We start from the raw sequence: 20,628 nt of genomic DNA on the forward strand, positions 1-20,628 counted from the left end.
TGGGAAAGATTCACGACTGTTGGCGGAATTGTTGCGAACGGCGCTATGAATGGGGAGAAGTGGGATTCACCAGACATGATTTCGCTCGAACAAACACAGACGTCGATTCTCTGTTCTATGCGATGAACTTAACAGTAGGCAACCCTGTACTTAAACGGTGAACTAATAATTTCAAGCGGAACTGTGGGATCGTTAAGATAACTCACTAAAAGTCTCCGTCTCCATTTCGTTCCTTCAGGGATCTTCTCATCGTAACTAAATCGTGAGGACCCTGAAGAATGAGCCAAAGCCCAGTGCCGTTCTCTCATTCTCGGGACCGTTATCGCCGTGGTCAATACCACCGTAGGAATGCCCGTCGCTCGTTTCTCTTATGGCGAGTCGGCGGCAGACCCTACTTCACTTCGTCGCTGTGATCGGCTTCTCCCTCCTCGCCACAATGGACCCCAGAAACGCCAGGAGATAAGTATATATAGGGGGGGGTATGAACTCGGTAAATGAGAAAGCTTAGAACTGCGGCCTTATGGGAGAAGGGAAAACACGGAGTGTGTTAGGATGGTATCTAGCACTAGTTCTTTCACTTGTTTTTAAGCATGCACTTTCTATACCAACCGGCCAACTAGTCCTTCATGTTCGTCTAGTGGAACCATAGCACCCCTAGTAGGCATCAAAAATCCATCTGAGCATGTCGGCCTTTAAAGTTTCACTTCCTGACCTCAAGATCGACTCCAAGTAACCCCGGGCGGGCGAATTCGCTCGGTGAAACTCTCTTGTGAATGTTGTTCCAGTGAAGAGGTGCGACGGTGTGAGATCCAGGTCGTAGTTTCCTAAGTGTCCATCTGAGCAAAACCAAAGACAAATATTTCTCGAGTCCTTAATTATCTGAAAAATTGCCCAGAGGACTTCTGGAGGTTGACTCGTGCCAAACAAGAATGATCCCGCATCTTGAAGGACGTCGAAAGTACATCTGATTACTATAACATGAGGTATGAAGAGAACTGAAAAGAGCTTGTGGAATGTGGAGCTTTCCTCGTATGTCGTTCCTTCTGGCTTGCACCAGGGATTGAGGGCTTCCGCGCAGCTGAGGAGGAGCTTTCTCTCGAGTGCAAGGACTTGTGCAAACGTCCAGAGAAGACATCGTGCCTTAACGACCGAAGGGTGGAATTGGTACCTGGATTCCTTGGCGCATTGATAGTAGGCTGCTAGGACACGAATAATTTGCACAGATTTGCGCTTTCCTTGTGTCCGGAAATCGTACATCGACCAGGCTAATCTCAAAAATTCCACAGTCGATTCAGGGCGGCCACCGAGGGCTCGGGAGCCTATTGCCCTCCCGACAATAGCCAAAGGCGAGTCTGTGGCAGTCTGGAGAAGCTCAAGTCTGCGTTGTAAGCCTTTCATGACTTTGGCTAAGAGCCTCTCAGCATTCCTGAAGGTCGAAACTTGCTCAAAGCTTGGCCATTGCGGGATGTAGACCGTCACTCGCAGAAAATCTTGGATTTCCGAATGTTCTTTGTACGCTCCTCTCGCATAATGGATCCTCGAATCTGGGAAATTGTTACCGATCAAGTCCTTTAGCTGGTGCTTGTTGTGATTCGCGTTGAAATAGCCGTTCCTCTCGGCCTCATCAACGAAGTCGTTGATAAACGCGCGTAAGCCGCTTCCGCGAACGTCGTCGATTGCAAGTTGGGTAAGGGGATCTATTGCGTCCCTAAATGAGTCTTGAAAGCGAACAAAGAGACCGCATTTACGACTATTCAATGTTAGCTGGCTGGGGATACATCAGAAGCCTTTTAGTGTCGAGTAAATTTAACATACCACGTTACAGCTACGTTCGTAGTGTCCCTGCGCCTAGTCTTACACTTAGGACAAATCGTAGTGTAAGAGTCCTCATAGGGGAAGATGATGCTCATCTCGATGCGTTCATCCGGCGAGATGAACTCTCGAAAGACCTTCACGCAGGGGCTGCTTGGTAGAATGCCTTTTCCAGTATCGGCGTTATGTAGAACGTAGGATCTTGCCGCAATGGCGCTGTGACCTCGGCGACCGTGGGGGAATACTCGAAGAAGGAACTCGTGGAAATGCTAGTAAATCTCTTAGTTAAGAGCTCTTTGTTGGTAGGTCAATCTCCTATCTTGTTCGATGCCACTAACCTCCCAATTTGGTATATCCCTGAAGGAGATCAAACGAACCACACGACGTGCATCTTCGAAGGTGAAGTGATCACCGATGGGCAGGCGAGGGATAGACTCTGGTCCCGGAAAACCCGGCAGAACCTGCGTGAGGAAGTTTGGCCTTGAGTTTTCTGCGTTAGCTGATGATTGATATAGCAAAGAATGCCAAATAAAACCCTGTGTGACGGCGATGACTTACCTCGCAGGTACTAGAATCGCAAAGGTGATAGTGTTCATCTGGGTCTCGAGGTCTTGACGAAGGTCTTCCAAGGCCTTTGCATGTTGTGACCATTGGATTTTGGCGATAGCACCTCGGAGCGAATTTCGATGACGATTGCAACCGAGAAAAGGTTCAAAGTCCTTGATCTTGCCGAAGAATTCTTGCAGCAGCCTCGCGATTTCCCCTTGAGAATGTCTAAACAGGTCGCTGCTCTGAATGCCGTGACTTGCCTCACAGCTGTCAAGATGTCTTGCGAATTTAGAAAAAGTCTCATACACTCTTGCGCACCGCACGAAGCTTTCGACTGCCTCTTTGAGGAGAGTCCGGGCCAGCCGATCGAGAGCCGTGAGAAGCATGACAAGGTCGCTGGGACTTGCACCGAAAGACATAGTTGAAACTGTGGCGCCGGGCTTTCAGATGATTGTACCTTATATCAAATGAATTGAGAAAGTGTTGGAGAAGGGAGCGCAGGACGGTACTGGCATCTCAATTACCTGGGGTGCAATCCCAGCGCAGGTGCTGTGGTCATCTCTTTCCATATTTCGGCCAGAGCTTTGCACTACACTGCATTTCCGGGCGCAGTTGGAAGGCCTGATGCGGCTCGCTAGTGGTCCTTTACCTGCGACACCTCAATCGCGGCGTGATGATACAGTCTGCAATTCCGTGGGAGCCTGGCACGAAAGACGAAATTATGTCTTTGGCTTGGATTCGCGCAGCCAAATAGGGCGCATTGGGCAGCAACATGTCAGGCCATCGAACATGATAGGCTTGCCATCGGCGATTCAGCCTTCGTCCAAATCCAATGGATGGTCAGCTCTGTCTCAAAAGGAAAGGCGGTCTAACATCTCAGAGAGCTGTCATCAGCAGCACAAGATATTCAGGGCAAGTCGAAGCTTCAATTGGCAAAGTTCAATCGTAGGGGGGAAGCTTTGTAGCTCCGTACGGATTGAGAGCCTTCCGCTCAGATAGCTATGCAGGATAGAACTCATGCTCACTAAAATTGGATAGGTTTTATTTCTCTTGAACGTCGGTTTTTGCTCTTATTCTTGCAACCTCCGTACTCTTGATTACCTCGATGTCGGCCCTCTTGTATAGGAACCTTAGTGTCACAAAGAATGGAACCTTTTTTCTCAATGGCCACCTTAGTGTCGCCAGAGCCCGAGCGTGCTGGAAATATGGCTTTATCTATATCGCCGCCAGACTGCGTTCTCTGTTGCTGAAGCCTTATGTGGTGCCGATAGAGCCGCTGGAATATATGAGAGGGGATGAGAGATAAGACGGTTAGAGTCGATCTTGAGAAGGTCAGGCAATGTCCTCTTGGTGGCGGAGAAGAAAACCGGAAGGACCGTCCCTCGAGGTTCTCAAAAGCGACAGTCAGGGTAGCGAAGAGTTGGAAGATCCCTTCCCCTGTTTCTGGTCCGCAGCAGACAGCGATCTTGGCATTGAGAGAAGGAAGGTCCCCCAAAAGCGGCGGCACTAGCGGCCAACTACGGCGGGAGATATCCCTGCACCCTGCGTTGAGTCGTAAAACGGCGGTGGAAGTCTGCCTAATTAGGCTGCTCCGGAAGTTAATCACCAACGAGGCGCAAGTATCAATTCGCAGAGCCAGATCCCCAACTTTTGCGCCTTGAGTGCGTGGCTTGGACTATCCGCCTCCTTCTTTCGATATTATTCTTTTCTCGCTCTTTACTCTTTCTCCCAGACTCTTTATAGTCATAAAAAGCATGATATGCTCAGATCAATATGGACGGAGACGTCGCCGTGGAGCCTGAGGTCGACTCTTTCAGCCTGGTTCTGCCGCTCCCTTACAGAGTCGCAATTATAGTTGTTCTTGGTATGCCGCCGGACGGGCACCATTTGTTCATGATCTAATGCAGCTCCTAGGCATTTGGGCATGGGGTCTCAATCTACACTATTTGCATCTCATCAAGATTGTAAGTTTATTGTTGAGACTACCTTCATCGGTACCGAGCTGACCGGCGCAGGATGTACCCGCACTAATTCGGTATCCTCCTCGACAAGCCCAGCACCACCACTACTCGACGTATCGGTTTGCCTCTTTCCTCACTATTCCCTTGATTGCCTCCCTTCTTCTCTTCTGGGCGGTCACCCGGGGCGACCAGCGCGCGGTTCTACGATGGCAGATTCTCCCGCAGTCCTACCTCGTGCTTCTCGCCGTGTGCTTTCTCCTACCACTCAAACGCATGTCACGGTCTGGTCGGCTACACTTTCTAAGATCCTTAAAGAGAATCGGCTTGGGAGGTTTGGCAGAAGTCCAGGATGGAAAGTTCGGGGATATCTTACTGGCCGACGTTCTCACGAGTTACGCAAAAGTCCTGGGTGATCTGTTCGTTTCGACTTGCATGCTCCTTGACTCGAAGACAACCAGTACGGCGAGGCCAAATCGCGGATGTGGAGGCGCATACCTCGTGCCTCTGATCATCAGCATCCCGAGCATGATTCGATTGAGGCAGTGTCTCATTGAGTACTATCGGGTTCGCAGGAATCGATCGACTTCTTCGGGTTGGGGTGGCCAACACCTGGCCAATGCATTGAAATATTCCAGCGCATTTCCCGTCATCATCTTGAGTGCTTTGCAACGAGGTTACGACCCTAGCAAATTCTATCTGAGCGAGGCTGGGCTCTTCAGACTATGGTGAGCACAAGCTGTCGCTCACATGCTGCGTTGCTCTGACGATTTACAGGCTGTTTTTCGTGTTTGTCAACTCCTTCTATTCTTTCTACTGGGATGTGGCCAAAGATTGGGACCTTTCGCTTCTCTCTTCCAGCCGCGAGAGAAACAACCCCGAATACCCCTGGGGTTTGCGACGTCACCGGTACTTCCATCCCAAAGAGGTGTATTATAGTGCCATTGTCATAGACTTTCTACTGCGTTGTACCTGGAGTTTCAAGCTTTCGCCACACTTGGATCACTTTAATGACCTGGAGGGCGGGATTTTTCTCATGGAGTTCTTGGAGGTGTTGAGGCGATGGATGTGGATCTTTTTCAGGGTTGAGACGGAGTGGGTAAGAAACAACCGGGGCCCTGCCACAGACGATATACTCCTTGGAGAGTTCGCTGGAAAGATAGACGAAGATTGACAGGAGTACTATGTATACTCTGTTTCAATGGTGCAATGTTGCCTGGCTGTAGCTGGTGATATCCAAAGGATTGGCGCATCTCCACTTTTCGATATGCAGGTACCACCAAGCTCCGGCCCGCACATGCTCCTCTCCCACACCTCGAAATGTTCACCGCATTGCACTTCGCTTCTTCCACATAACCCCCGTCTCAACCGCAGTCGCTATGACCAGCAAACATCCAGAGTCCCCTGAGGACTTTGAATTCATCCAGACACCTCGTGCACCTCCGGAGCAACCTTCTTCAAACTGTGGTGTCCGAGTGACTTCTGTACGTTGTGTAGCTCAATGGAAGCTCTCTGTGCTCCCCAGACTTATGATTGCCTCCTCTAGTATCCTTCAATCAAGAATGCCCCTCTCCCTGCCGACGCCGCAGGAGGTGACTCCTTCAACAACCTCCTGCTCATTGGTCTGCTCATTGCCGTGCCATGGTACATTGCCCGCCAACTGCATGGCGGGTTCTACACCACACTCTTCATGGCTGTCTTGACCAGCATTCCCATCCTCATGCTTTTCTGGTCCGTCGCCTCAACCATCTCGCCTCGGATAAATGAGAAGGCAACGTACCCGGGCCGTCCGGTCGAACACTACCTCGACTTCCACAGTGAGGAGGATAAAGCAAGATACCATGGAAAAAACAAAATCCCAATGGAGACATTCCACGAGATGTACTTTGACCAAAAGGTCTCGTTCAAGGGTGATTGCCTGGAAGCCATGGAGTATCGCCACGACTGGGCAAGTTTCCGTTTCACACTCTCGCTGTTCCGGTTCTTTTTCACCGGTATGATTCCTGAAGTTATTATGCACACCCGCTCCCAGGATGAAGAACAAGTCCGTGATCACTACGACCGTGGTGACGACTTTTACGGATGGTTTCTCGGCCCGCGGATGATTTACACTTCGGGAATCATCTCCGACATCAACCGCGAAGAGTCTTTGGAGGAGCTGCAAGACAACAAACTCGCCGTGGTGTGTGAGAAGATCGGACTTCAACAGGGCGAGACGCTCCTTGATATCGGCTGTGGCTGGGGAACCCTGGCGAAATATGCCAGTGCCAACTATGGCGCACACGCAACTGGCATCACACTGGGCCGGAACCAGACAAAATGGGGAAACAACGGTCTTCGGAAGTTGAACATCCCAGAGTCCCAGTCTCGAATTCTCTGCATGGATTACCGTGACATCCCCCATTCCCCTCCCAACAGATCTAACGAGAAGTACAACAAGATCACTTGTCTTGAAATGGCCGAGCACGTGGGAGTCAGACACTTCTCGAGCTTCCTCCGCCAAGTCAACGATCTATTGGACGACGACGGTGTTTTCTTCTTGCAGATCGCCGGCCTGAGGAAGTACTGGCAGTACGAAGACCTCATTTGGGGGCTTTTCATGAACAAGTACATCTTTCCTGGCGCCGACGCATCGACTCCTCTGGGATTCGTCATCGATAAACTTGAAGGTGCCGGTTTCGAAGTCAAATCCGTGGACACAATCGGTGTGCACTACAGTGCGACGCTCTGGCGATGGTACAGGAACTGGCTCGGCAACGCTGAAAAGGTCAAGGCGAAGTATGGCGTGAGATGGTACAGAATCTGGGAATTTTTCTTGGCCTGGAGCACCATCATCTCTCGACAAGGTTCCGCGACTTGTTTCCAAATTGTCTTGGTCAAGAACATCAACTCAACCCACCGTATTGAGGGAGTGAGGCAGCAATTTGGGCTTCAAGGAGCGCTGCAAGCTGGGAAAGAACACCTCAAAAGCGGGAATGTCCTCAGGAAGGAGAACGGGGAAGCAATGAATGGGCATGCATTGCGCTGAATGGGCCAAGTGGAGAATGACAAACACGATGCGAATGTTGGCAGCTCCGGTCGATGAAGTCATGCCTTCGAAGGTGCTGGTTTTGACGAGGACACCTGAAGTCCTCTGGAAGGAGGAGTTGACAGGTATGAAATGGAGGTTTTCTCGCTTCAAAAACCAGAAAAAGACTACGAATTGGAAGGCAAAGGGCAACGGTTGAACAGACCATGTGGAGTGATCAATACATGTAGACGTAACTTGTACAGATCAACCTGTTCAGGTCGAGATTGATCTATCCTGTATGGCAAATGTGGTTTTAATATGGCTGTACATACCTAGGTAGCTGAGAGTATCTAGCTATACCATACAGGGCGGTTTCAGTCCCGAGTACGAGGTATGCAATCTATAGCCTTGGTGGACGCGCAGATATGTCCCCTCTGCCTCCAGATAGTGGTGCCTACCTTTCCCTTTAACAGCCAGAAGTACTTCGACGACACCAGATCGAGATGTCGCCCGTTCGTACGACTCCTCGCCATCGGTACAGGAACCTACCCGGGCGAGTCTGTCTGGGTGGATGCTCCGTTTTCGATCGTGTTAAAGCTTTGTTGTTTGGAAAGAGGAAGAGGCTATCGGTGTGCAGAACTAGTTGGTGTGTCGAAATTTGGGGGGGATAGAAGATCCGCGAGAGGCATCGTTCTCATCGAGCGGGTTCTGCAGGACAAGGATGCTCTGACGGGGGATATCACATCTTGCCCTAACCTATCGTATCGTAATGCTGAGGTCGGAAAAGTTCAGTTCGCTAGGTATGTATCTGGTCGTTGGGAACGATCAATCGTCTCTACTCGGAACACTTTTCAGGGATAGGGAGGCAGGACTGTGGTCCGCGGAAAGAGTCCTCAGCACGAGGTTCTCTTCGACACAGACACAGGTTTGTCTGTCGTTGGTAGAAGAAGCGTGCGTCAAGGGCGTCGTGCTCGTGCTGAATGTTCATTCTATTGCTGGCCGTTGCACCTACCACAGTCGTAGGAGGGACGAGGCACGAATCTGGCGCTGGGGCATTCTTGGAAAAGTCTGACTACCCCATCCTCTTTCTTCGAAGTCCGTCAACAACCTTCTTGTGTCTTTTGTGCGTCCGTCCGTCTTGCCTGATGGGAGGCTGGTCAATGCGTCTCGATTGGCACAGTCTTGCGTGACTCGCTCTGGCGTGAAGTCTTAGAGCTCAGGATGTTCTTTTGCATCAGAATTGCTTGTTGAAGAAGAGACTTGTGCGTGAACGGAACTCTGGAGGCGGGGATGGGCACAAGAATATGCGGACACAATTGCTGTGACAGGGTGCCTTTTTGTCGCCGTGGTTGCGTATTGACCCTTGAGAATGACACTGTAAGCAGAGATAACAGACCTGCTGTCACGACCGAGAGGAGCCTGTGGAGGTTGGCTCTATAACTCGTCACCTCCTCTTCAAAAATATCTCACTTGGTCGTTGGCTCCGGCGCTCGTGTACCCTGACATATCCACGTCCAAGCAGATCCCAGCCTGACAGGCGGCCTCGAGTCAGCCTCGCAAGGTCGTAGTTGTAGAATGGCCTTGCAATTCACCTTGACACGGCCGAGCATGGGCTTGCGAATCCTGAGCTGGGTCCTCCATGAGGCTATGCCATGCCCTTGCCTCTTTGCGCACTGTCAAGATGAAATAGATGAGCGATTCACAGGGAACCATGGAACACCTCCAGAAGTCACTGAGTCATAGAGCAAAGTGCATGACCTGAAGTTGGCGAACCTCAATCACGACGGCAGGTTCGGTAATCTGCCTTGCCGCTCGGCCCCCAGCTAAAAGGCCTGCCATTCTCACACGGCAGCACTGCGCCCCCGGGACAGAATGCGACAACCTGGAAACATTGCGCCTCGACGGTCAACGGCCTCTGCAGCCAGTCTGCTGACATTCGCATGGAAGGCACCCCCTTGCGGCAGAAGAAAAGTCAGACTACAGCGACAAGAAGGATTCCTTGTGACCAAGGCATGCCAGGGTTGGCTTGAGTCGAGGCCGAGACCGCCATTGGTCCCTGTTCTAAATCAGGAAAGTCGAAGGAATGTTCTCTCCTGCTTCTCGTGCAGGCCGCTAGCAGGGATTGAAGCGGCAGGCAGTCTTGCGACTAGGGGACCAGGGGGACAAGTGACATGGGGTAATGGGCCGGAGAGAAAGGAGCATCACTCAGGCCATAGCAAGGTTACCATCGCGTCGAAATCCATGCGTTTGAATGTCTCACACCAGACACCCTTGGTCTATTTCTCTTTACACCAATTGCAGGATTACTCGTATGACTTTAGGAAAGGGGGCGTGCTGGCCACGGCGACCGGTTGAGAGATATTGAAACTGAGGCACTAAAGCCACAAAGGCAAGGGCAAAATAAACCATCAGGTGAAGCATCTGGACGGACTCCTCGTCCCGGACACAGGTAGCATGCTGCATACTCGTACCCCATTAGACCTTGACCCAGCACCACCTGGAGCTGACAGGGTGATATCGCTCCCCCCCTGTTCCACCTTACCTTGAGACGATTCTGAGGTGTGCCCAGCATTTCTGAGGTATGCCCAGAGACGATCGAATTGCTTCATTCAGCCCAGACGCCGATGACCCTCTTGATGTCGTTGACAAGTTTGAGCATATGTCGACAACCCAGAAGCCAGATCGAGATATGGTGGAGCTGCAGACTGTTGTCCTTGCGCATATCCTTTCATCATCAGCGGAGACACCTTCCACTCTTGTTCTCTTCTGTATGGATGTGTCGAATTCACCACTATCTCCGAGCCCGCTTGAAACTGCTGATCTTAGAGGGGACTAACATCATATGATGATAGTATGACTTCTCGTTTGATCTCGATAAACTCAAGACGATGCGTTTTACCTGACTCGGGGTCTGCCTGCGGACGGAGTTGACAAATGCGCAGTGCTGCTCGCCGTATTTGGAAGGCGAGCAATACAATACGTACTCGGTACTCGGTAGCTTGCTACGCTGGAAGCTTGTATGGAGATCTTCCTTTTTTTTTCTTCCCTCGCCCTCGCTTCCATCCCTTTGATTTGAGTTTGATGGCCAAGGAGTCAGACACAACTACCACCGTACCTAGTCACCGTAGTCACCATGGGTGTGGCCGGTATATTGCCTCTGGCGTGCTTGGCTGCATGGGAATTTCATCGTGGGCAGCGTTGGGTGATCAATTACGAGGAAAGAAAGACGCAAAAGACTCGGCATTCTCTGAGGCTTCAAAGTGTCACTCCAAGCCTCGCCAGCGTCGAGATCAATCAACGACGGAGCCTTGGCGGGCAGCTGGGCGCAGGTTGTGTTCTCACCAATCAACAAGAAACGTGGTCGATTCAAGCACCGTGACTAGCTGGCACGTGTGGCTTGGTGTGGCTTGGCAGCCGCTTCGGAGGGCCTCTTTCAGGGAAGCTGCCCGCCCCGCCCCTCCTCCCCATCCAACTCCCTTTCTTTCCCACCCTTTTGGACCGCTTCCTGAAATCCTCGGTGGCTTCAGGTCACAGGTGAAATTTCTGCAGGGCTGCGCCCAGACTGTCGCCCGACGCCCGCCACCAAACGCCCGTTGACCAAAACGTCCACTGGGTAACTGAGCCTCCTCCTAGCTCCAGACCCTTTCAGGCTCGTTTCCTCCAGCCACTCGCTGTCCACCATGACAATCCTCACCCCTGGTTGTTGCCTGCATATGGCCCGCTAAAATCCCTGCAAGCTCTCGAACCAGCCATTAACCCGAGCCTGCAGTTTGGCTGAGCTAAAGCTGAAGTGGAAACGCGAAAACACAACACCCAAAACACAATACCATGGTCTGATTAACCGTTGCCAGTGAGATTGCTACGGCCATGTTGGTCTGGCCTACCTGCCTAGGTACCTGTCTCAATGAGCCTGGATGGGTCTTGACTCTGCCAACGGGCTCTTGACCAAACATGATCGGTTGACGCCAGAATTCATCGTCTGAAGTCTGTCCAGGGAGATTGCTGATCGTTCAACTCACCACTGGTGTCTGTGTCTGTTGGATCACAATGGAGAGCCATGAAATCAGAGCCAAGCGTCCTGATATCAAAATTCGACAGCACCGCGGCCACGTTCCAAGCGCTCAGCTCGTGGTTTGCTCTTTCAGCGTAGGTTTGGGGCACTTTCCGAGGGAGACTGTTCCACTGGCCTGCTTGGCGCCCAGAAGACAGTTTCAAGGCTTCTCGAACAAAGTGGCTATCTGAAGCGAGAGGAATCGTGATGCTTTGGACATCCAATGGGTCGTCGAGGACCTCAGGACAGTGGGAAACCGGTACGAGAGAACACCTTACGAAGCTAGGGCATTCCGATCCCGGCCCACAGATCTTATTGGTGGCGAAGCGGAGAACGCCAGGGTGCACACCTGTGACCACCCGCTCTGCCTCGCATCTCCCTCCACTGTTGCTTCTGCTGATCCGCGGCGTCCTCGATAGATTCATCTCGATGCGCCTGCTCACTGAAAATCCTATTTCTTTCTGCTCATGGCGTGTCCTAGTGGCCTTTATCTATTGGCTCTCACGGCGCCCTCCTCGATGCTGTCAAGGGAGACAGTCCAAGTGGGGAAAGTGTCATGGTATAGTCTTTGACGCTGGCAACTCGCCTTGTCGGTCCACTGGCACTCCACCTTGTCGAACTTTTCAGATTCAGTTCGCCTGCGGCCTGCCCAGAGCCTTGGTACAGACGCGATGTGACCTATCTTGCGAAAGGTATATGTAGCACAGCTCCCTGCCTGCTTGGACTCGTACGCTCGGTTCTTGTCTTGTCTCTCCAGCAAGCCTTCCTCCACTGCTTGTCTAGTCTTGACTTTCCCTTAGACTCTTGGAAGACGTCCGCCTTCTATTGAAAGACCCTGCCCGCCATGGCGACGAAGACTGCTGGCGGAAACGCCGCCTTCCACAACTTCCACAACGACTTTGCCCATATCCAGGACCCCAACGAGCGACGACGACTTGCTCTTGCCGAGATCGACAAGGCTCCCTTTGGCTGGTACCATGTCCGTGCCATTGTCGTCGCCGGTATTGGTTTCTTCACCGACGCATATGATATCTTCGCCATCAACTTGGTGACGGCCATGTTGGGTGTCGTCTACTGGCAGGATGCCCCCAACCCAAAGAACGCTGGAAAGATTCCTTCCAACTCGGACACTGCCATCAAAGTTGCAACTTCTGGCGGTACTGTCATTGGTCAAGTCGGCTTTGGTTGGCTCGCCGATATCGTTGGTCGCAAGCGGATGTACGGTCTCGAATTGATCTTGATCATCTTCGCAACTCTGGCTCAGGCGCTTTCCTCCGACTCTCCTTCCATCTCCATTGTTGGTATCATCATCTTCTGGCGAGTTATGATGGGTATCGGTATTGGAGGTGATTATCCTCTTTCTTCCATCATCACTTCTGAGTGAGTTACTCTACTTTGATCTCCTGTATATTTGAAGGGGACGAGGCTGATTATTCCCAGGTTCGCCACCACCAAATGGAGAGGCGCCATGATGGGTGCCGTCTTTGCTATGCAGGGTATCGGCCAATTCTCCGCTGCTATCATTGCTCTGATCGTCGTCTCTGGCTTCCACCAGTCTCTCAAGACTGCCAAAACCGTTGCTCTCTGTGATGGTGTCTGCCAACTTGCAGTTGACAAGATGTGGCGTGTTATTATTGGATTTGGCGCCGTTCCAGGCTGCATTGCCTTGTACTTCCGTCTCACCATTCCCGAGACTCCTCGTTATACCTTCGATGTTGCTCGTGACTCTGAGAAGGCCGTCGCGGACGTCAAGGCCTACCAATCTGGTCAACACGAGGGCAAGCCCGATGAAGTCAGCCGCGCCGCTGTCTTGCAAGACTCCCGCCAGCGCCTCGAGACTCCCAAGGCCAGCTGGAGCGACTTCTGGCGACACTACAGCCAATGGAAGCATGGCAAGGTTCTTCTTGGGACTGCTGGCTCGTGGTTCTTCCTGGATGTCGCTTTCTACGGCCTGGGTCTCAACAACTCAATTATTCTCCAAGCCATTGGCTACGCCAAGGGTAACAACGTCTATGAGATTTTCTACAACACTGCTGTTGGCAACCTGATCATTGTCTGCGCAGGTGCTATTCCTGGGTACTGGGTGACGGTTGCAACCGTTGATACCATCGGTCGCAAGACCATTCAGCTGATGGGCTTCACCATCCTCACCATCATCTTCATCATCATCGGTTTCGCTTACAGCCATCTTCACGAAGGTGGTCTTCTAGCGCTCTACGTCCTCGCCCAGTTCTTCTTCAACTTCGGACCTAACGCCACCACCTTCATCGTGCCGGGCGAGTGTTTCCCAACCCGCTACCGATCTACTTCGCACGGTATTTCGGCCGCCTCCGGCAAAGTCGGAGCCATTGTCGCCCAGACTGTCTTTGGACCTCTCCGAACCAAGGGACATCCTACATCTAAGAACCCGTCTCCATGGCTCAACCATGTTATGGAAATCTTCGCCCTCTTTATGCTTTGCGGCTGCTTCACCACCCTCCTCATTCCTGAGACCAAGCGCAAGACGCTCGAAGAGCTGGCTGGTGAAGTGCCGGGCACCAAGAACTACGACCCGGAGACTGCTGGCCACCGCAGGGAGTCATATGTCGCCGAGCCTACCAGTGAAGGTGTTGTTTCGAACGACAAGGCTGTTTGAACGAGTTTTCTTCCTGTCTAGAAGTCGTTGTCTCCATACGCACAAAACTTCCGTTTCTAGTGGCAGCCACCATGAATGAATAATGGAGGTCTGTGTAGATTAATACATTACTATTGAACTTGATCCATAACTCCTGGCTTCCTGTCTAATATTCTCGTCCTCTAGTAGGATCACTTGTTATCTTACCTGCAAAGGACGTTTCTTGACGTTCAATTAGGATGCGTCTGGATGTGGCACCCGCGAAGAGGTCTAACCTGCAGCTCTACCGAGTATTTCGTGCATATTGTCGATCACCTACTCCATCCAGTTAAGTTGGCATGGATCATGAGCAAGACAGCACACTGGTGATCGCTGACGGGATGATTAGTAGCTCTCTCGTGCAGGGGCCCGACTGGTGGACGAGGAGCTTCACGAATCAGTAGGGCCCGCAAGGAGAAAAGGAAAAAAAGGGAAGGGAAAAAAAACACAGCCTCGGATATGACCTCCGAGCTACCCGTGCGCTGGGCAAAGCTTGTTTGTAGACAAGCTTGCGAAGAAAGCTTAGGCATGCAATACATGGGGGACCCTCGCTAGCCTTATGGGACATGCATGCCCGGCTCTGCTCTCCCACGGGTCCACGGATCTGTCGGATAGGATTTGTGTGTACCTACGGAGCACGAGCGGGCGGGTAGATCCCAAGCCAGATCGCCCCTCCTCCCCCTCCCACCGGCAAAAAGCAAGCGAAAGCGTTCCTGAGGACTCGCTAGAGGGGGGTGGGTGGATTTTGACGAGGGCCGCGGAAGAGAAGCCGAGTGCAATGTTAGCGAAGATTTCCGGAGCAGGGAGGTAAGGGACGAATTTCTGGGTGGGCGGGAATACCGAGTAAAGGTCGATCGAGTCAATCTGTCAGGTCTTTTTCGGGCCCCCCCTTTTTCGTGAGCATTTTCCGGAGGGGAGATCATGGTGTTGTCGTCTCTTTTCAAGATAAAGAACATTAGTCGAAGAGGGGATCAGGCTCGGGGTGTATATCTGCGTTGCTTTTTTTTTGAGTACGAGGTATCATTCCTGGACACTCATGCCAGAGCAGCGCGGGCGGAAGTGCCGGGATATCACGCAGTCTGGGGACCAGGCGTTTTTACCGATATGGAGCCATCGATTGGGCCCGTGTCGGCTGGAATTGGTGGCTAGGAGGCTCTCCTCGTAAGGAGGCCAGTCGGGTCCCCTGAGTTAGCCAATGTGACGGAATTGAGGCGTCCGAGGCGCCCCAGACGTGCTTGAAGTAGATGACTTGTCCCTCATGCCAGTACCCTAGCTGTGACTGTCTGCATGAGATACTGCGTCAATGGACTGTCGCTACGGATCTGCGTGTGACAAGATAGGAAGGGCTTTTCATAAAGCCTAGACAGGAGTACCCCTAGGTTCGGAAATCAATTAGCTGATAACATTATTTTAGAAATGGGTAGGCAGCACCAGGGAGGACAAACTGCTAACGCCCAAATGAGCCTCTTCGGCGGCGCAGTTTGACACTTGGTGCTTCCTCTCTCCTTGGTGCCTGGTCTGGCCGTGCACTTTCTGTTCACCACTTTGAGACATGTCATCGTATTCATCTGAACTGATGTCGCTGCAAGATGCACAGAGCTCCATGGATGTGGGGCGTCTACATGGAGGTTTTTGCCTGTCTTGCTTTGGAAGAGGCTGGCTGCATGGCCCGACAAAGTACCTTGCAGGGCAAGGCAGACTTCGGCTGGCATACTCAGCCTCATAAAGGCGTGTCAGCCCACCACTGCGAGTCAACCTATGTGCTATATGCCCTGTGACTGTTCGTGCTTGTGCGTTCTACAGGCAGATTGCTCGACAGCAGACATCGTTGCCCAAGTCCTTATCGGATGAGTGGCCTGCACTATGTATGACTTCTACTACACCAAACTCCTCAACGACTCCTCCAAATTTGAACCTCGGGCGGGTAACAGATGGGTCGAGGTGTGGGAGCCTGATGTTAGCTACCGCTTCAAGGGTCCCCACCAATACATCAATTGACATGTCATAGGCTGGCGGCGAGCTGGTGTTGCTTGATGGCGAAATTGCCGAGTCCGACATTTCAGACCAGATTGGTGTCCATATAACTTTACCGGCAGACAGGGCGCTCGACAAGAATCTCACCAAAGGTCGTCTCCGACTCCAGCTTTTGATTGGAAGCCCGGAGCAGCACAAAAGCGATGCACAGATTCTGGCGCTGCCAATATCTCGCAACACCTTCGAGACAATCAGAACCACGTGGAGTCTGCCCACGGAACTGCTGCGCATGATGCTGAGCACGCTACCTATAGCCACAGAGTTCCAAACCAAGAATTCCGCAGGACAAGCAATAACGGGCCTTATGGTGCGCAGCGCGAGATCGAGAGATTGGAATTTTTGTCTTGGACTCGTCTACAACGAGGAAACAAAAGTCGTCTCTGGTATCGTGAACGGCATGCAAGCTGATGAAACCGATCTGATGCTCAAATGTCTTCGCCAGTCCACAAAATATCTGCAAGACCCAATGCTGCTCCCAGTATTCCTGCTAGAGGCCAAGGTCCACTATTTCGCTGTGCTTCTTGAAAAGCGTGCGCAAGGTATCGAGAATATTGAGTATAGAACTGGCATGAGACATGGCTTCTCTTCAAATCCGGAACGGAACGCAGAAAGAAATCGGGAACGAGAGAAGCTCCTGAAAGAGCTCGACTTCGACGAAATCACTCAGAAGGTACTGTCTGTTTGTCATTATCGGCACATGCTGACAGCAATCTGCAGCTGACAGGCGTCACTGGAACTTTGTCGTTCTGCGACATGACATTTGCTTCGAGCCTTAGAGCTTTGGACATCGTCTGTGCCGTCCGGAATCGATTCAACAGCCATCTGAATATGCGTCTGGATAACGCTGGCTTGAACCTCCAGAACAGCCTTGATACGAGGATTTCATATCTGCGAGAATTGATCGTTGGAGCTCAAGTTCACGGAGAGGTATTATCAGCACGGACACGGGCTCAGGTCCAGACGGTATGAGGAGCCTCGACTATCTCCCCTGCTTGTCAACTAGCTGATCTGCTCGTACAGGTCTACAGTATGATCGGTCAAAAAGACAATAAGCTCAACATCGAGACCGCGGCGACTTCCCAGAGGATCGCCGAAATAGGCCTATTTCATAGCAACGCCATGAAGGACATGGCCGAAGATTCGAGGAATGTTGCCATACTCACCCGCAAGGACAGCACCGACATGCGCATCATCGCAGTGGTAACGCTCCTGTTTCTTCCAGGTACTTTTGTAAGTTACGGTTCCAGACAGATTCTCGCTGTCTCCCCAGCCTTCGCCGGAGCCCACTTGGCAGGACCCGGGTCTTTCATCTCGAATTCGCTTTTGATCTTGTGACACTGACTTCTCGGGGTCGAAAGATGGCGACACTCTTCAGCTCCGGCTTCTTCAACTTTCTGCCTGGACAATCCAACCAAGTCGTTTCGAAGTGGATATGGCTCTACTTCGCCTTGACCGGGGGTTGCACCTTTGTGGTCTTTCTCGCTTGGTATCTGTCATCCAAGAGACAGAACAAGGAGATGCTGACCGTGATGAATGGAGACAAACGCCCATCAATGCCGGCAAACGTACCGATCGATTCTGAGCACGGGGTCGCCACGATGATTGCACCACCGGCCATTCCGCCATTTTGGTTGGAACGCTCCAGATCAACCGGTGACGTTGACCCATTCACCTCTTTTGGGAGCTCTCCGGATACTGTCAAATAACTTCACGCAGACCACACTCTCCCAGCAAGGGCTAGCTCATGCACGGCAGCCCATCGCTCACGAAGTCTCATACACTATCCTCCTATATATTTCCAGCAACTACGCCACTTATGGAAGGATTTACAGTAGAGAAAGCAGAACGGTGCTCCATAGGATCGCCCGAGCCGCCTGAGTTGCAAGGCTGGGTGAAATTCCGGACGATGCTGGTCAACAGCCACGACACATTTATTTGCACCTCTTAAGTTTGTTTTGCCAATTGGCCACGGACGCCCTTGGTCACTGACCTTGTTTCTGTCTGTCGATTTGTATCTCACAATTGCCTCAGCGTCTCCCCAGTCTGGTTCCTACAGATCATGATGGGAGTCTTGCAGTGTACATCCAATGACGATCACAAGTTCAAAAACATGATAACAACCTCAAGCTCCATTGGACAGCTCCGAGCGGAGTTGCCAAGCTCAGACAGGCACAGGGGCGTGCTTACAGTCCAGCTCCGGGAGGGCAACTCTAACCCTCTCACGAGATTCCTTCCTGGGCGGAGTGGCATTCCGCCCCGGCGTGCCAAGGAGCTACGGCGATGCTGTGGCATTCGTGTAAGAGGAGATTGTCTTCTCATTGGGAAGCAGGGCGGCCAAGACGGTAGTCTATATGCAGCCAAGGCTTCAGCCATGGTCAGCACCGTTGATCGAACCACCTCCATGAGCGGGGTGCAGGTGCAGATATCGCTTTTCAGTCTAGCAAACAGCTTCAGTCACCCATGTACCACCAGCACCAGCCGGGCAATCCGTCGAAACCCAGACCGCAGAATGCAGGTACCACAGTCCACGTTGCTTGATGAGGGATGTTATTTGCTCGATCCCATACCACAGGCACCACGGTGGTGGTACGACTTGTGCAGAGAGGCGGATTTCGCTCTTGCTAAGCTTCACCAAGCTGGAGGAAGCTCACAAAGATTCCCAGATCGGAGGACGTGCTGTCCCTCGAATCTACCACGTGCGGTCATGACGCAGACAAAGCATGCAGTTGATGGAGCAGAAAGCTATGGGCTTGCTGGATAGCTTCCTGGATGGCTTTCCAGGTCGGCGGGAGGTACAAAAGGTTCGTGCCCGCCATCTTATTCACGATCCTTTTCGTCTGTCTTCTCTTTTTCCAGGTAGCTGCAGGCAGATCTCTGAGCTTCTGGCACAATTTCCCATCTCCTCTAGAAAATGCGCGCAACACCGGGTTGTGTGGCCTTGATTGCCTTGGCAGCGGACATTGCTGGCGCGGTCCCTGTTAACAAGCCTCGATGGCAACAACCAGCACACGACGACCCCTACTACATCTCCCTGGGGCCTCGCCCTTACTACCTCATCCAGAACATGACCGACGGCCCCCTCAAGCAGAAGCTCGAATCCTGTTACAACGGACCCTTTGAAGTCACGACCTGGAGCATCGGCCATCGAGGCGGCGGCACCCTGCAGATTCCGGAAGAGTCTGTCGAATCCACCATGGCTGGTGCCCGTATGGGCGCCGGGATCCTCGAATGCGACGTGTCTTTCACGGCGGATCTGGGGCTGGTCTGCAGACACTCGCTGTGCGACCTGCACACGACGACCGACATCTTGCTCCGGCCGGAGCTCGCGGCAAAGTGCACGGTACCGTTCACACCGGCGAACGAGACGGCCGACGCCAACGCGCTTTGTTGCACCAGCGACATCACCATGGCCGAGTACACGACGCTCTGCAGCAAGATGGACGGCTTCAACGCCTCGGCCGCCACTCCGGAGGACTACCAGCACGGCACGCCGGCGTTCCGAACCGACCTGTACAACAACTGCGCGCAGGTGATGACGCTCGAAAGCTACATTGACCTTGTGGACTCGCTGCCGGGGTTCCGCAACTTCACGCCCGAGCTGAAGACGCCGCCGTCACAAGTGCCGATGCCGTTCCACGGCTACACGCAGGCGCAGTACGCGCGGGACATGATCGACATGTTCATCAAGAAGGGCATTGCGCACGAGCGCGTGTGGCCGCAGTCGTTCAACCCGGCCGACATCTACCTGTGGCTGAACGAGTACCCGGCGTGGGGGGCGCAGGCGGTGTTTTTGGACGAGGACGGCGACGTGGCGTCCAACTTCACCACGGCGGTCAACCGACTGCCCGCGCTCAAGGCCAGCGGCGTAAACATTATCGCGCCCCCATACTCATACCTCCTTTCTCGTGGAGGGCCCAACAACGACACCATCGTGCCGTCCATCTACGCCACCACGGCCATGGAAGCCGGCCTGGACATCATCGCGTGGTCCTTTGAGCGCTCGGGCCCTCTGTCCAAAGTCCGCGCCAACGGCGACTACTACTGGTCCTCGATCGCGGACATCATTTCCTACGATGGCCAAGAGTACGAGGCCCTCGACGTCCTGGGCCGCCAGATCGGCGTCAAGGCCATGTTCTCCGACTGGTCCGCCACCGTCACCTACTATGCCAACTGCATGGGGCTGAAGGGGCCGGGCCATTATTGAGTTGTACGTAGTTCCTGCCGCCCTTGAGGGGAGGAAGTTGGACCTCTCTCTCTGGGCGGAGTCCGCTCCAAGTCCCCCACCTGCAGACACCGGGGGAAACAATACCCAAGCCACACAGAGAGAGAGGGGTTAGAATACCGGAGAGGATAGCCTTTGAATGCATTGACGAACCAGAGGAACCGTGTTGATGAAAGTAGAGACGAAAAGTCGCAAGGTGGTGCAATTGAAAATAAAAAACACGAAAACAACGTGTACATACGTAATTAATTCGGTCTCCAGATATACATATACATATATCCGTCTATACATGGAAAGAGAAATTTCCCCTCTTGGAAGCGGGTTCCGAGCCTAACACTC

General features: G+C 52.5%; 6 protein-coding genes across 6 annotated transcripts; 5 read left to right on the forward strand and 1 right to left on the reverse strand.

Annotated features, from left to right (window-relative positions):
• Positions 1 to 654: 654 nt before the first annotated feature.
• On the reverse strand, positions 655 to 2,780 carry Z520_09371 (uncharacterized protein; the record flags this gene model as incomplete). Its single annotated transcript, XM_016779865.1, has 4 exons — positions 655 to 1,750; positions 1,816 to 2,081; positions 2,151 to 2,292; positions 2,371 to 2,780. 4 exons carry the CDS (start codon positions 2,778 to 2,780, stop codon positions 655 to 657), a joined length of 1,914 nt encoding a protein of 637 aa, XP_016629184.1.
• Positions 2,781 to 4,134: 1,354 nt separating this feature from the next.
• Z520_09372 (uncharacterized protein) lies at positions 4,135 to 5,493 on the forward strand (the record flags this gene model as incomplete). The annotated part of the gene is made up of 4 exons (XM_016779866.1): positions 4,135 to 4,225; positions 4,276 to 4,325; positions 4,377 to 5,047; positions 5,097 to 5,493. 4 exons carry the CDS (start codon positions 4,135 to 4,137, stop codon positions 5,491 to 5,493), a joined length of 1,209 nt encoding a protein of 402 aa, XP_016629185.1.
• A 205-nt stretch (positions 5,494 to 5,698) lies between these two features.
• Positions 5,699 to 7,347, forward strand: Z520_09373 (uncharacterized protein; the record flags this gene model as incomplete). Its single annotated transcript, XM_016779867.1, has 2 exons — positions 5,699 to 5,803; positions 5,866 to 7,347. The coding sequence occupies 2 exons, from the start codon at positions 5,699 to 5,701 to the stop codon at positions 7,345 to 7,347; spliced, it is 1,587 nt and encodes a 528-aa protein (XP_016629186.1).
• A 4,877-nt stretch (positions 7,348 to 12,224) lies between these two features.
• On the forward strand, positions 12,225 to 14,015 carry Z520_09374 (uncharacterized protein; the record flags this gene model as incomplete). The annotated part of the gene is made up of 2 exons (XM_016779868.1): positions 12,225 to 12,760; positions 12,821 to 14,015. The coding sequence occupies 2 exons, from the start codon at positions 12,225 to 12,227 to the stop codon at positions 14,013 to 14,015; spliced, it is 1,731 nt and encodes a 576-aa protein (XP_016629187.1).
• Positions 14,016 to 15,896: 1,881 nt separating this feature from the next.
• Positions 15,897 to 17,773, forward strand: Z520_09375 (uncharacterized protein; the record flags this gene model as incomplete). Its single annotated transcript, XM_016779869.1, has 5 exons — positions 15,897 to 15,989; positions 16,042 to 16,737; positions 16,785 to 17,030; positions 17,088 to 17,297; positions 17,426 to 17,773. The coding sequence occupies 5 exons, from the start codon at positions 15,897 to 15,899 to the stop codon at positions 17,771 to 17,773; spliced, it is 1,593 nt and encodes a 530-aa protein (XP_016629188.1).
• A 1,205-nt stretch (positions 17,774 to 18,978) lies between these two features.
• On the forward strand, positions 18,979 to 20,271 carry Z520_09376 (uncharacterized protein; the record flags this gene model as incomplete). Its single annotated transcript, XM_016779870.1, has 1 exon — positions 18,979 to 20,271. One exon carries the CDS (start codon positions 18,979 to 18,981, stop codon positions 20,269 to 20,271), a length of 1,293 nt encoding a protein of 430 aa, XP_016629189.1.
• Positions 20,272 to 20,628: the final 357 nt, after the last annotated feature.

The sequence above is a fragment of the Fonsecaea multimorphosa genome (genome assembly GCF_000836435.1).
Source record: "Fonsecaea multimorphosa CBS 102226 unplaced genomic scaffold supercont1.23, whole genome shotgun sequence".
Classification (NCBI taxonomy): Eukaryota; Fungi; Ascomycota; class Eurotiomycetes; order Chaetothyriales; family Herpotrichiellaceae; genus Fonsecaea; species Fonsecaea multimorphosa.